At 45.9% G+C, this 15444-nt stretch overlaps 1 protein-coding gene across 5 annotated transcripts in view; it reads left to right on the top strand.

Moving 5' to 3' along the window:
- Positions 1-11032, top strand: part of LOC143132151 (eukaryotic translation initiation factor 4 gamma 2-like) — a 13147-nt gene extending 2115 nt beyond the window's left edge. For 2 of the 5 annotated variants that reach the window (XM_076291494.1, XM_076291493.1), the window contains exons 6-15: positions 775-1128; positions 1241-1339; positions 1453-1578; positions 4480-4584; positions 4702-4917; positions 7641-7899; positions 8579-8783; positions 9603-9823; positions 10018-10139; positions 10856-11031. In XM_076291494.1, coding sequence (XP_076147609.1) covers positions 775-1128; positions 1241-1339; positions 1453-1578; positions 4480-4584; positions 4702-4917; positions 7641-7899; positions 8579-8783; positions 9603-9823; positions 10018-10139; positions 10856-10921 — 1773 coding nt within the window. In that variant the 3' untranslated portion in view covers positions 10922-11031. Of the gene's footprint in view, positions 1-774; positions 1129-1240; positions 1340-1452; positions 1579-4479; positions 4585-4701; positions 4918-7640; positions 7900-8578; positions 8784-9486; positions 9536-9602; positions 9824-10017; positions 10140-10855 lie in introns of those variants that run through there. The other 3 variants (XM_076291495.1, XM_076291496.1, XM_076291497.1) reach the window with 3 other exon arrangements.
- The last annotated feature ends 4412 nt before the right edge of the window (positions 11033-15444 follow it).

Raw genomic sequence — 15444 nt, 5'->3', positions numbered from 1 at the left:
GCTGCTGCTAGTAGTGGGTAATGTAATGATGCTCTACGCTACCTAACCATTCTAATGTGGTTCTCCACACTGTTTTTTTTAACGTGAAGGCTCATAGACCAGTTGCACATTTTTATTATGTTATCATGTAGTGCGGCTAATTAAACATGATGCCTGCAATGCGTCAATAGAATGTGTTACTTTTTTATGTGTTGGATGGTGGGGGTTCGCGAGCCGAGTCAGGATGTAGAAGGTGGTCCGCGGGGGGGAAAAGTTTGGGAACCGCTGACCTAGCATGTTCGAAGTGTTGCCAAGAGCATACTGAACACGTGTTGCACAATGTTTGCACACAGTCGCAGTCTTTTCTGTCGTCTTAACTCCTCTATCATCATAGGTAACCTCAAATCTGAAATGTTCCCACACACCAGACCTATAAGAGGCTGGCGCATCCTGCAACTCCGGGCAGTCTTTGTCTCTCGCACTTGCCATTTCTAAAGACTCCAGTCGCGCGCAGCACTCAAAACTATACTCCTACTCTCGCGCGAAAGGGAAACACATTGTCACATGGGAATCAATTGCGCATGCCATAACTAGCCTGAACCGTAGGTCCGTAGGACGAACACACACTTCGAACCGTGACCGGCCATCTGCACGGTTCGGAGCATTTTTCAAAAACCGTGCCATCCCTAGTAGTGGGTAATGTAATGATGCTCTAAAGCTGTATTTCTCTGCTGCTGCTAGTAGTGGGTAATGTAATGATGCTCTAAAGCGGTACTTCTCTGCTGTCCCTCACAGGATCTGGGCGTGTTCATCCCGCCCCTGAATTCTGGCGGCGGCCGCTCGGACTTCTTTCCGGACAGTTCCTTCCTGGCATCGCTGGCCCGTGTGGGCATGCGCGGGGACGCGCTGGGTGGGTTGGCGGACATGTTTGGGCAGATGCCCGGCGGCGGCATCGGCACGGGCCCTGGGGTCATCCAGGAGGAGCACTACTCCCCCACGCTCGGCCGTCACCGTAGCAACGGCCTGTTCAATGGCCACGGGCCCTACAACCCCCCGACACACACGCTCGGGGCGTACATCAACCCCCCCGCACACACTCCTTTGGAGAGGGGGGGCAAGGCTTTCACCAAGCCCAACCAGGTGCAGCGGGTGAGTGTGTGTGTGTGTGTGTTTAGAGATGCATTGTTCAGAGCATTTGAGTACATGTCTGTGTGGTTCTAATCTGTGTGTGTGTGTGTGGTTCTAATCTGTGTGTGTCCAGGCTCAGAGCCCGTTGTTCCACAACCAGTCCCAGCAGAATGGCCTGTCCAAGGACCTGACCCCGCGCTTCTCCAAGAAGGGCCCTCTCAGTGCTGAGGAGGTAGCTGTCAATCAAGCCTGTTACCCTGTCACCTACAGATGCAATGTTCACAGGAACACGTCTCTGATCTGTGTGTCCTTTCTCTCTTTCTGTGTGTCGTCGTGTGTGTGTAGGTCAGTCTGCGTCCGGCTCAGTCCTTCCTGCTCAATAAGAACCAGCCCAAGCTGCAGCCTCAGACTCCCAACATGATCCCCCCCAGTGCTCAGCCCCCACGCACACACACCCCGCCCTTGGGACAGGTGAGACACAGACAGACACAGACAATCTATTCTAACCCTGTATCTCTCTCGTATCTAACCCTGTGTCTCTCTCTCTCGTATCTAACCCTGTGTCTCTCTCTCTCGTATCTAGCCATGTGTCTCTCTCTCTCGTATCTAACCATGTGTCTCTCTCTCTCGTATCTAACCATGTGTCTCTCTCTCGTATCTAACCATGTGTCTCTCTCTCTCGTATCTAACCATGTGTCTCTCTCTCTCGTATCTAACCATGTGTCTCTCTCTCTCGTATCTAACCATGTGTCTCTCTCTCTCGTATCTAACCATGTGTCTCTCTCTCCCGTATCTAACCCTGTGTCTCTCTCTCTCGTATCTAACCCTGTGTCTCTCTCTCTCGTATCTAACCCTGTGTCTCTCTCGTATCTAACCCTGTGTCTCTCTCTGTCTCTCTGATCTAACCTTGTCTCTCTCTGATCTAACCTTGTCTCTCTCTGATCTAACCTTGTCTCTCTCTGTCTCTCTGATCTAACCTTGTCTCTCTCTGTCTCTGATCTAACCTTGTGTCTCTGATCTAACCTTGTCTCTCTCTGATCTAACCTTGTCTCTCTCTGATCTAACCTTGTCTCTCTCTGTCTCTCTGATCTAACCTTGTCTCTCTCTGATCTAACCTTGTCTCTCTGATCTAACCTTGTCTCTCTGATCTAACCTTGTCTCTCTCTCTCTCTCGTATCTAACCTTGTCTCTCTCTCTCTCTCTCATCTAACCTTGTCTCTCTCGTATCTAACCTTGTCTCTCTCTCTCTCTCGTATCTAACCTTGTCTCTCTCTCTCTCTCTCTCTCTCTCTCTCTCTCTCTCTCTCTCTCTCTCTCTCTCTCTGATCTAACCTTGTCTCTCTCTCTGATCTAACCTTGTCTCTCTCTCTGATCTAACCTTGTCTCTCTCTCTCTGATCTAACCTTGTCTCTCTCTCTCTGATCTAACCTTGTCTCTCTCTCTGATCTAACCTTGTCTCTCTCTCTGATCTAACCTTGTCTCTCTCTCTGATCTAACCTTGTCTCTCTCTCTGATCTAACCTTGTCTCTCTCTCGTATCTAACCTTGTCTCTCTCTCGTATCTAACCTTGTCTCTCTCTCTCTCTCTCTCTCTCTCTCTCTCTCTCTCTCTCTGATCTAACCTTGTCTCTCTCTCTGATCTAACCTTGTGTCTCTCTCTCTGATCTAACCTTGTCTCTCTCTCTCTCTCTCTCTCTCTCTCTGATCTAACCTTGTCTCTCTCTCTGATCTAACCTTGTGTCTCTCTCTCTGATCTAACCTTGTCTCTCTCTCTCTGATCTAACCTTGTCTCTCTCTCTGATCTAACCTTGTCTCTCTCTCTGATCTAACCTTGTCTCTCTCTCGTATCTAACCTTGTCTCTCTCTCGTATCTAACCTTGTCTCTCTCTCTCTCTCATCTAACCTTGTCTCTCTCGTATCTAACCTTGTCTCTCTCTCTCTCGTATCTAACCTTGTCTCTCTCTCTCTCGTATCTAACCTTGTCTCTCTCTCTCTCTCTCTCTCTCTCTCTCTCTCTCTCTCTCTCTCTCTCTCTCTCTGATCTAACCTTGTCTCTCTCTCTGATCTAACCTTGTCTCTCTCTCTGATCTAACCTTGTCTCTCTCTCTCTCTCTCTCATCTAACCTTGTCTCTCGTATCTAACCTTGTCTCTCTCTCTCTCGTATCTAACCTTCTCTCTCTCTCTCTCTCTCTCTCTCTCTCTCTCTCTCTCTCTCTCTCTCTGATCTAACCTTGTCTCTCTCTCTGATCTAACCTTGTCTCTCTCTCTGATCTAACCTTGTCTCTCTCTCTGATCTAACCTTGTCTCTCTCGTATCTAACCTTGTCTCTCTCTCTGATCTAACCTTGTCTCTCTCGTATCTAACCTTGTCTCTCTCTCTCTCGTGTATCTAACCTTGTCTGTCTCTCTCTCTCTCTCTCTCTCTCTCTCTCTCTCTCTCTCTCTCTCTCTCTCTCTCTCTCTCTGATCTAACCTTGTCTCTCTCTCTGATCTAACCTTGTCTCTCTCTCTCTCTCTCATCTAACCTTGTCTCTCTCGTATCTAACCTTGTCTCTCTCTCTCTCGTATCTAACCTTGTCTCTCTCTCTCTCTCTCTCTCTCTCTCTCTCTCTCTCTCTCTCTCTCTCTCTCTCTCTCTCTCTCTGATCTAACCTTGTCTCTCTCTCTCTCTCTCTCTCTCTCTCTCTGATCTAACCTTGTCTCTCTCTCTGATCTAACCTTGTCTCTCTCTCTGATCTAACCTTGTCTCTCTCTCTGATCTAACCTTGTCTCTCTCTCTGATCTAACCTTGTCTCTCTCTCTGATCTAACCTTGTCTCTCTCTCTCTCTCATCTAACCTTGTCTCTCTCGTATCTAACCTTGTCTGTCTCTCTCTCTCGTATCTAACCCTGTCTCTCTCTCTCTCGTATCTAACCCTGTCTCTCTCTCTCTCTCGTATCTAACCCTGTCTCTCTCTCTCTCGTATCTAACCCTGTCTGTCTCTCTCTCGTATCTAACCCTGTGTCTCTCTCTCGTATCTAACCCTGTCTCTCTCTCTCTCTCGTATCTAACCCTGTCTCTCTCTCTCTCTCTCTTGTATCTAACCCTGTCTCTCTCTCTCTCTCTCTCTTGTATCTAACCCTGTGTCTCCCTCTTTCTCTCGTATCTAACCCTGTGTCTCCCTCTCTCTCTCTCTCTCTTGTATCTAACCCTGTGTCTCTCTCTCTCTCTCTTGTATCTAACCCTGTCTCTCTCTCTCTCTCTTGTATCTAACCCTGTCTCTCTCTCTCTCTCTCTCTCTCTTGTATCTAACCCTGTGTCTCTCTCTCTTGTATCTAACCCTGTGTCTCTCTCTCTTGTATCTAACCCTGTGTCTGTCTCTGTCCCCCTGCAGCCTCCCCAGCTGGGGTTGAAGAGCAGTCCCCCTCTGATCCATGAGAAGCCCCAGAAGAGTGTCAAGAAACCGCCACCCTCCAAGGAGGAGCTCCTCAAGATGACGGTCAGTTCACAACCTGTGGGGGGGGGGTAGAAGTGTAAGGCGGGGACTTGTCTGTGACTGTACTGTCAGGAAGTAAGCGTTGTTGGTCATTCTGAATGTGTGTGTGTGTGTTCCCAGGAGACGCTGGTGCGTGCGTACCTGAATGGCGGTGAGCTGTGTGAGGCGGTGTGTGCGGTTAAGGAGATGCGTGCGCCGCGTGCCTGTGTGTGGGAGCTCCTGGCCAAGATGATGCTGGTGTCTCTGGAGGGTTCGGACGCCGACCGGGAGGGCATCAGCACGCTCATACACACACTCCACGCTGACGGACTGGTCACCGCCGAACACTTCATGCAGGTAAGAGTCACGCTATCTCTTTCCCTCGCTGTCTCTATCTCTCGCTCTCTCACGACAGCCACACCCTTGAATTGGTCTAGTGACAAACCTATCTTATTTTAATTATTCTTGCAATTTGTTCTATTTATTACATGCTAAAAATGTAAAAGCTAATTTACCAAATTCAGATTTAATTTGAGGAGTTTGAAGAGATATAAATCCCTGTGAACGTGTATTGTGGCAGATTGATTTCATGTTCAGAAGAGAAGTTAGGTAAAAAGGTAACTTTCTCTAGCCTCGTGAGACCATCCTGATCTTGCAAGCTTCAGATTTCCACTCGCAGATCAGTCTGGCATGTTTCCAATAGAGAATTTGGAGCAGTTCGCCAAACAAACGGCCTATCACTGTTGGTTTTGAGGTGGGTTTAGAAGTGTAGGGCCTACCTTGAAAACTTGGTTGGGATTGTCGTTGAGGTTCATATCACATACAAATGGTAAGCTTAAAAACGTTACCTAACTTGTATGTAAAACGAAGGCATTAGAAGAACACTTTGTTCATCTGATTGGTTGATTTGGCCCGTCGATAACCAACATAGGTGGTGATGGACACATGGGTTATCCAATCAGCTAACCAGTATTTTTGCCCCTTCCCAAAAGTTCTCCAATGGAAAGTTCCTAGATGGACTTGCAGAGCAAATGCAAAGCATTCATCTGGCGGAGTCAGGTTAAACTTTCTTAGTAATGCCTTATAAACAAAAAGGAGACAGTGCATTTCCCTCCTATCCTAGAGGAAGACCATCCTACATTTTGGTACAGTTTACAGTGATTAGTTCTAAACCCCTCCCCAGTTATGAAATGTACTGAACTGTGGGAAAGTGTGGAAGGGGCTGCACGCATATAGACTGTCACCATAGTCTAAGACTGACATTATAGTTGCATGAACAATGAAAGTCATTCTTTTTTCTAAAGAGAAGCAAGACCTTATCCTGTACATTTTGACCTTTTTTGTGAGATTAAGCACATGTGTTCTACAAATACTATAGGTATCAAGGTCACACTTTCTCGATCTAGTAAAGATTATACATTTTGCTTCATTCAGAACCAGTTTAAGATCTTTCAAGGATTTCGCACACAATCAAATGCCCATTGAACATATGACAGTGCTTGCTCTACAGATGGGACATGGGGGCAGCCGTGGCCTACTGGTTAGCGCTTTGGACTTGTTACCAGAGGGTTGCCGGTTCGAACCCCGACCAGTAGGCATGGCTGAAATGCCCTTGAGCAAGGCACCTAACCCCTCACTGCTCCCCGAGCGCCGCTGTTGTTGCAGGCAGCTCACTGCGCCGGGATTAGTGTGTGCTTCACCTCACTGTGTGTTCACTGTGTGCTGTGTTTCACTAATTCACAGATTGGGATAAATGCAGAGACCAAATTTCCCTCAAGGGATCAAAAGAGTATATATACTTATATATAGACATAAAGGATTGTGTCATCTGCATAGAAATGCACTTTACAATTTTCTACTGAAGTACAGATATCATTGATATACAATGTAAACAACAGTGGCCCCAAAATTGAGCCCTGTGGAACACCATTATTTAGTCTCAATGGCTCTGAGGCTGATCCTGTCACATCTACCCACTGTGTTCTATTAGAGAGGTAGTCTTGAAACCATTTAAAGGAAACTTCAAGACCAAGAGAGGTCAGTTTTACTAGAAGTGGTTAACAGTATCAAAAGTCTTTGATAAATCATTAAAAAAAAAGCTGCACAATGTTTCTTACTGTCAACAGTAGCTATATAATTTACAGTTGCTGCTGTAATTGTGATGGCCAGCTCTGAACCCAGATTGATATGGACTTAATACAGAATATGATGACAAAAAGGAACAAAGCTGTTCATTTACTAGAGATTCTAACATCTTAGCTAAACATGGAAGCTTGGAGATTGGCCTATAGTTATTCAAATCACTTGGGTCTCCTCCTTTATGTAGAGGGGTCACTAGGGCTGATTTCCAGACTTCTGGAATAGAACCAGGGCAGAATGTTAAATTAAAAATGTGTGTCAGGTTCAGCAATGTCGGGGGCTGCAATCTTTTAGAAATGTGGGTCTAAATGATCTGCACCCAGAGAGCAGACGAAAGGACCGAAACCATGTGGATGATGTCGTAGCTGTCATTATTGGAGGAGAGGGAGTGTTCTCAAAAGCAAAGGGGAGAAGCCTTATCTCTTGGTAATCATGCTAGCACCACAGATGGCATACCTTTCTGTTTCTGAAGTGATGTTCAAAGATCCTTCATTTCAACCCTCCTTCTGTGTGACCTGTAACATTACGTGAGGCAGCTAATCACCAGCCACTTTACATCTCTTCACACAAGTGTTAACTGGCTAACAGACGCCAAGATTTATTTCTTTGGGTATCGGAGTTTGGCACCGAAATAAAATACATTTTTCGATATACGATGGGATCGGAGCGTTTCGGTCGGTGCCATAAAAGCATCAACGTTTGGTGCCCTACGTTCCACTACATGTTTGCGTGGAGAATTACCTCCTCAAACTGTTTGGGAGTGTTCAGGCAAACAGAACTACTAGCAAATGTTCCAATGTGTGCGACTCTGAACACACCTCAGCTGTTTTAGCTCCATGAATGACCCGATTAGACGGGCAGGCCAGAGTGCCGCTGTTGACCCACACACACACACTCTCACACCCCCCTCTCTCCGTCTGTTTCTCTGTGTGTGTGTGCAGGCGTTCCTGAGTGTGCTCGAGTGTTCTGCGGAGCTGGAGGGCTCGGTTCCGCTGCTCAAGTCCTTCTTAGCCCAGTTTGCAGCGAGGGCGGTGATTGGGGGTCTGCTTGGTGTGGCTGACTTGGCCACGCCCCTGGAGGGCGGAGCCCACTTCCCCCTCTTCCTGCTGTGTCTGCAGCAAGCGGCTCGCCTCAAGGACCAGGACTGGCTCACACACACCTTCCAGCAGAGCCGCGTCAACATGATCGCCATGCTGCCAGGTACACACACACACACACACACACACACACCTTCCAGCAGAGCCGCATCAACATGATTGCCATGCTGCCAGGTACACACACACTCACACACACCACACACACACACACACACACACACACACACACACACCTTCCAGCGGAGCCGCATCAACATGATCGCCATGCTGCCAGGTACACACACACACACACACACACACTAAACTGTGTGTGTGTGTGTAGAGATTGACCAGTCTAAGGAGCGCATGCTGGAGGGCAGCACTAAACTGTGTGTGTGTGTGTGTGTGTGTGCAGAGATTGACCAGTCTAAGGAGCGCATGCTGGCGGGCAACACTAAACTGTGTGTGTGTGTGTGCAGAGATTGACCAGTCTAAGGAGCGCATGCTGGAGGGCAGCACTAAACTGTGTGTGTGTGTGTGTGTGCAGAGATTGACCAGTCTAAGGAGCGCATGCTGGAGGGCAGCACTAAACTGTGTGTGTGTGTGTGTGCAGAGATTGACCAGTCTAAGGAGCGCATGCTGGAGGGCAGCACTAAACTGTGTGTGTGTGCAGAGATTGACCAGTCTAAGGAGCGCATGCTGGAGGGCAACACTAAACTGTGTGTGTGTGTGTGTGCAGAGATTGACCAGTCTAAGGAGCGCATGCTGGCGGGTAACACTAAACTGTGTGTGTGTGTGTGCAGAGATTGACCAGTCTAAGGAGCGCATGCTGGAGCTGCTGGAGGGGAAGGGGCTGGGCTTCCTGTTCCCTCTGCTGCGTCTGGAGAAGGAGCTGCTGCGTCGGGTCAGAGAGGACCCCTCGGCCACGCACGTCTACCGCTGGGTCAAGGACAACGTCTCACCCACCCTACACACGGACAAGGGCTTCATCAACATCCTCATCACCAGGTACACTCACACACGCTACACACACACACACACACTACACACTCGCTACACACCGACAAGGGCTTCATCAACATCCTCATCACCAGGTACACTCACACACGCTACACACACACACACACTACACACTCGCTACACACCGACAAGGGCTTCATCAACATCCTCATCACCAGGTACACATACACACACACGCTACACACACACTCACCATACACACGGACAAGGGCTTCATCAACATCCTCATCACCAGGTACACACACACACACACACACAAACACACAAACACACACTCACACACTGACAAGGGCTTCATCAACATCCTCATCACCAGATACACACACACTCACACTCTTACACTCACACACACATTCCGTGTGTGTGTGTGTAGCCTGTTGCAGTACGTGTGTATGTGTGTGTATTAATTTCTGTGTGTGTGTAGCCTGTTGCAGTACGTGTGTATTTGTGTGTGTGTTAATTTCCGTATGTGTGTGTGTGTAGCCTGTTGCAGTACGTGTGTATTTGTGTCTATTAATTTCCGTGTGTGTGTGTAGCCTGTTGCAGTACGTGTGTATGTGTATGTATTAATTTCCGTGCGCGTGTGTGTGTAGCCTGTTGCAGTACGTGTGTGTGTATTAATTTCCATGTGTGTGTGTAGCCTGTTGCAGTACGTGTGTGTGTATTAATTTCCGTGTGTGTGTGTGTGTAGCCTGCTGCAGTACGTGTGTATTAGTGTGTATTAATTTCCGTGTGTGTGTGTGTAGCCTGTTGCAGTACGTGTGTATTAGTGTGTATTAATTTCCGTGTGTGTGTGTGTGTGTGCAGTCTGCTGCAGTACGTGTGTGAGGAGCTGGGTGCGGGCGTGGTGGCGGAGGAGTGGGATGACGGCTCTCTGGCGCCCTCTAGAGAGCTGCAGGAGCAGGAGAAGCAGCTGCTGCTCTCCTTCAAGCCGGTCATGCAGAAGTTCCTCCACGAGCACACGGACCTGCAGGTCAGCGCACTCCACGCTCTGCAGGTGCACTGCCACACGCTCGGCTTCCCCAAAGGTACGGTGCACACACACACACACACTCACACTCACACTCACACTCACACTCACACTCACACTCACACTCACACTCACACTCACACTCACACTCACACTCACACTTACACACACACACACACACACTCACACTCACACACTTGCCTACAGCACTGCTTGCATCTGGATTTAATGTGTGTGTGTGTGTGTGTTCAGGTATGCTGCTGCGGTACTTTGTGAACCTGTATGACATGGAGATCATTGAGGAGGAGGCCTTCCTGGCCTGGAAGGAGGATCTGGCTCAGGAGTTTCCCGGGAAGGGCAAGGCCCTCTTCCAGGTGAGCTGTCTGTGTGTCCCTGTGTGTCTCCTAAAACAGTGTGGTGAATGGTGTTAGATGTGGTGAATGGTGTTAGATGTGATGATAGATGTGGTGTGATGTGATGTGGTGAATGGTGTTAGATGTGATGTGGTGAATGGTGTTAGATGTGATGTGGTGAAGTGATGTGGTGAATGGTGTTAGATGAGATGTGATGTGGTGAATGGTGTTAGATGTGATGTGGTGAATGGTGTTAGATGTGATGTGATGTGGTGAATGGTGTAAGATGTGATGTGATGTGGTGAATGGTGTAAGATGTGATGTGGTGAATGGTGTTAGATGTGATGTGGTGAATGGTGTTAGATGTGATGTGGTGAATGGTGTTAGATGTGATGTGATGTGGTGAATGGTGTTAGATGTGATGTGATGTGGTGAATGGTGTTAGATGTGGTGAATGGTGTTAGATGTGGTGAATGGTGTTAGATGTGATGTGGTGTGGTGAATGGTGTTAGATGTGATGTGGTGTGATGTGATGTGGTGAATGGTGTTAGATGTGATGTGATGTGGTGAATGGTGTTAGATGTGATGTGGTGTGATGTGATGTGGTGAATGGTGTTAGATGTGATGTGATGTGGTGAATGGTGTTAGATGTGATGTGGTGTGATGTGGTGAATGGTAGAAGTGCTTTGCTACATGGCACACGCTCTCCCTCTGATTCTGAAAACTGTGTGTTACAGGTGAACCAATGGCTGACATGGCTGGAGACTGCCGAGGAAGAGGAGTCTGAAGATGATGAAGAGTAACCAGAGAATGCACACACACACACACACACACACACACCTGATGTCCTGAGGCCAAGCAGATTTTATCCCCATCCTTTGTCAGTATGCTGCTCTGCCTCGTGTGTGTGTGTGTGTGTGGGGGGGGGGGGGGGAGCACGGGGTGTTTTGCAGACTCTCTGATGTGTGTTGGGATTTTAATTGCTCGACCACTTACAAGAGGATGACATTGATAATGATAATTGATAATTTTAACAGAGGAGTTGAACATGTCTGGAGTGTGTGTGTAGGAGGGGAGGTGTTTTTGTTTTTGTTTTTGCTTTTTTTACGTTTGCCTGAGGCTCTGTCCCTCAGTGTTTTTTAAGAAATGGTTCTGAATCTCGATGTGGTTCCGACACCTCCGCACAGGTGGCATCCGCAGTCCTATTTATACTCGGCCAATCATGAACCAGGGGGAGAACACACTGCCTCTGCAGCGCTTCTAGAGTGACCTGGGGTGCTTCTAGAATGACCTGGGGTGGTTCTAGACTCCCTGGGGTGCTTCTAGAATGACCTGGGGTGGTTCTAGACTCCCTGGAGCAGTTCTAGAGTGACCTGGGGTGGTTCTAGACTCCCTGGAGCAGTTCTAGAGTGACCTGGGGTGGTTCTAGACTCCCTGGAGCAGTTCTAGAGTGACCTGGGGTGGTTCTACACTCCCTGGAGCAGTTCTAGAATGACCTGGGGTGGTTCTACACTCCCTGGAGCAGTTCTAGAGTGACCTGGGGTGGTTCTACACTCCCTGGAGAAGTTCTAGAGTGACCTGGGGTGGTTCTAGACTCCCTGGAGCAGTTCTAGAGTGACCTGGGGCAGTTTTGTGTGGCTGTGTTCTGATCATGCGTGTACTTGCCTGTTACTGTATGCTCCTGTTCCCAGTCTTCCCCCTGTGTGTGTGTGTGTGTGTGTGTGTGTGTGTGTTAGAGAGAATGAGTGTGTGTGTGTGTCCGTCCTGTACCACTGCTGCTTATCTTTCAATAAACCTCAATAATTTCACATCCGTCTCCTGCCTTGTTTGTGAGAAGCTGAGAACTTGCAGAAACATCTTAAAGGTTTTAACCCAGTTATGATGGAGGATTGCAGAGCTGTTCAACCTCAGACATATATATTTTTTTTTATTTCTCCTTTATTTTACTAGGGTAGTCACATTGAGGCAGTTGCCTCTTTTCCAAGTGGGCCCTAGCCAAGAGAGCAGCATAAACGCAAAACACACTATATAGGACTCACAATACAGACAGAAACAAACAAATCACAAAAGACAGCATATCCACAAATAGCAAAGCATGAAAGATTAAGACATAAAAACATGCAGATATAGAAATATACAGGACAAAACAAAAACATGCAAGCAAGACAAACAGAACTCATCAAATGGCAAGACATCTGCAACACCATACCAGACTGCACAAATGCACAACACTCAGCAAGAAAGGGAACATCGCGTACAGGGCAACAGATAGATACAGGTTCAGAGATAAAGCACACAACAAGGACATAACAAAAAGCATAGACCAAAGCAGACATAGTAGGCACTTACAAGATAAACATAAGACATGCTACACTGAATTTGTTCAATATATTAACTTTAACCTCAAAACCTCACAAAACACTCACACTGATAATGCAAAGTGTCCGCAATGCGTGACTTAAAATCAGACAATGGAATGAAAACGTCTAGCCCTAGCTGTTTCTGAAGTTCATTCCAGGTTGAGGGGGCATTGTATTGAAATGCTAGTTTTCCAAGGTTGGTTCTAGGGGTTGGTGGGTTAAAGAGAATAATATCCTTTGATCTAAGATTATATCTATTATTTGAGGCCCAAGAAAATAATGACAGAGAAGAGGGAAGCAGACCAATGACAGCTTTGTAAATAAAAGTAAGCCAATGAAGCTGCCTACGTATTGACAGTGGGTGGCAACCTGACAAACTATATAGGTCACAATGGTGTGTTGAATATTTGGCTCCAGTAATAAAGTGTAATGCTGAGTGGTAAACGGAGTCCAGAGCCCTTAGCACAGATTTAGAAGCATACATATAAAGAATGTCACCATAGTCTAATACAGAGATAAATGTAGATGTGACTAGCTCCTTTCTGGCTCTAACATTAAAACATGCCTTATTTCTATAATAAAATCCTAACTTTATTTTTAGTTTACACACCAAATTGGTAACATGAGAATTAAAAGTCAGGTCTTCATCCACTAGAAAACCTAAATATTTGTAACTTGACACTCTTTCTATCACCTGTCCCTGTAGTGTACTTATACTGTATGAGGCAAAATTTGAGTTCGAGAATTTGTAAATAACATGTATTTAGTTTTATTTGAGTTCAACACCAGGTGTAGCTTAAGTAGATTTTCCTGATTTTTTATAAAAGCTACTTGAAGTTTTGCTAATGCCTCGGAAGGAGATGGGGCATAGCAGTATAAAATAGTGTCATCTGCATACAGGTGCACATTAGCATCTACATGTGCGCAAATATCATTTATGTAGATGGTGAACAATAATGGCCCCAAAATGGAACCTTGTGGAACGCCAATTTTAATTTGAGCACTTCCTGATGTTATACCATCACAGGAGACACATTGATGCCTATTTGTAAAATAATCTTTAAACCAAAGTAACGTTTTTTTTCAGACATACCTATGCTGTGCAAAGAATGTAATAAAATACTATGATTCACAGTATCAAACGCTTTGGAGAGATCTATGAACAATGCTGCACAAGACTTTTTGCCATCAATGCAGCTAATGATATCATTTACTACTTTTACAGCTGCAGTGATTGTGCTATGTTTCTTCCTAAAGCCTGATTGAACTGGGCTAAGAATACAGTTTGTAGTTAAAAACTCTTTTAGTTGATCACTAATTAGAGACTCAAAGATTTTGGCTAACACTGAAAGCTTTGAGATTGGGCGATAGTTATCTAGCATAGCTGGATCGCCACTTTTTAATAAAGGAGCTACATGTGCTAATTTCCAAGAATCTGGAATATAATTTTGTGCCAGGGATAAATTAAAAATGTATGTTAAGGGGTCTGTGATAATTTCGGCTGAAAGTTTTAGAAGTGATGGGTCAAGGCCATCAGGACCAGCTGATTTTCTACTGTTTATGTTTTTTAGAGCTGTTAACACTGACTCCCTGCGGATTGGTGTAATAGAAAATGTAGGCCTATTTGCCTGTCTCATAGTAGGAGACTGAGGATCAGGCTGTGATTGATTTGATAAAGAACTGAAGAGATGTCCTGCTGAAACAAAGTGTTCATTAAATGCATCAACCATTTATTTTTTGTCAGTAATATGTCCAGAGTCTAAACAAATTTGTTTGGGTAATGCAGAAGCTGTAGAGTTGGACTTTAAAGACTTAATTGTTTTCCAGAATTTAGCAGGGTTTTGCAAATTCCTTGCAGTTTCATCTAAGTAAAACTGAGATTTAGCATTACGGATCTGTGTTGTGCATTTATTTCTTAAGCATCTAAAAAAAGTCCAATCCGAGTCTAAACCAGATTTTCTCGCCTTTGCCCAGGCCTGATCTCTCTCCTTTATAAGACCAGATAGTTCATCAGAGAACCATGGGTTATCTCTCCCTTTAACCTTAAATCTTCTTAATGGGGCGTGCTTATTAACAACTCTAAAAAAGAGATCCTTAAAGAAGGTCCAAGCCAACTCAACCTCTGGAACTAAGAAAACCCTAAGCCAGTCGCAATGGTATAAGTCATGCAAAAATGCCTGTTGATCAAATTTCTTAAAACACCGTTTCTCTATTATTCTTGGAGCTGTTTTTAAGAGTTTACAGTTTCTAATCATTGCTACTGCACAATGATCACTCAAATCATTTGAAAATATGCCTATATATGGACATTTCTCCGGTTTGTTTACTAAGATTAAATCAATTAGAGTGGACTTGTTTGGATTTTTTATATTTGGGCGTGTTGGGGCATTTATTATTTGGGTTAGATTAACAGAGTGACAGTATGCCTTTAAATCTCTGGATATTACATCACAACCACCTGTCAGTACAAATAAAACTGTAAAAGTGACATTGCATGTGATGTTGGGATTATCCTTGTTCACAGTATGGCCATATTAAGGGATGTTTTAAGTGGGCAGGGGATGTGAAGTGTTGTCCATATTGCTGAGCAGTTCGTGCAGTGTTCCTCCCTGGACAACCAGGTGGCCGCACAGAGAATAGCACTTCAGACAAGAACTCACAGAAGGAATCAAGAGAATGCATTTATTGATGTAAGTACAAGGTAGTATGCTTGGGCCCCAGCTGTGGCACAACTTTTTTTTCATTTATTGATGTAAGTAAGACGCTGTGGTGCAACTGGCTGGGACCTGCACCGTACGCCGGCAACCGGGGTTTGATTCCCGCCCCGTGGTCCTTTCCGGATCCCACCCCTGCTCTCTCTCCCACTCACTTCCTGTCACTCTCCACTGTCCTATCATTAAAGGCATAAAAGCCCAATCTACTTTAAAGGTAGTATGCTTGGGCATGGAGGCCTAGATCTACTTTAA

This window comes from Alosa pseudoharengus, unplaced genomic scaffold (genome assembly GCF_046254945.1).
Source record: "Alosa pseudoharengus isolate Yale_2024_CS ecotype anadromous, Long Island Sound unplaced genomic scaffold, YU_APseudo_1.1 YU_APseudo_1.1_scf_19, whole genome shotgun sequence".
NCBI classification, from domain to species: Eukaryota; Metazoa; Chordata; class Actinopteri; order Clupeiformes; family Clupeidae; genus Alosa; species Alosa pseudoharengus.
Note: the sequence above shows the minus strand (reverse complement) of the source record. Positions and strands in the feature narration are given on the sequence as shown.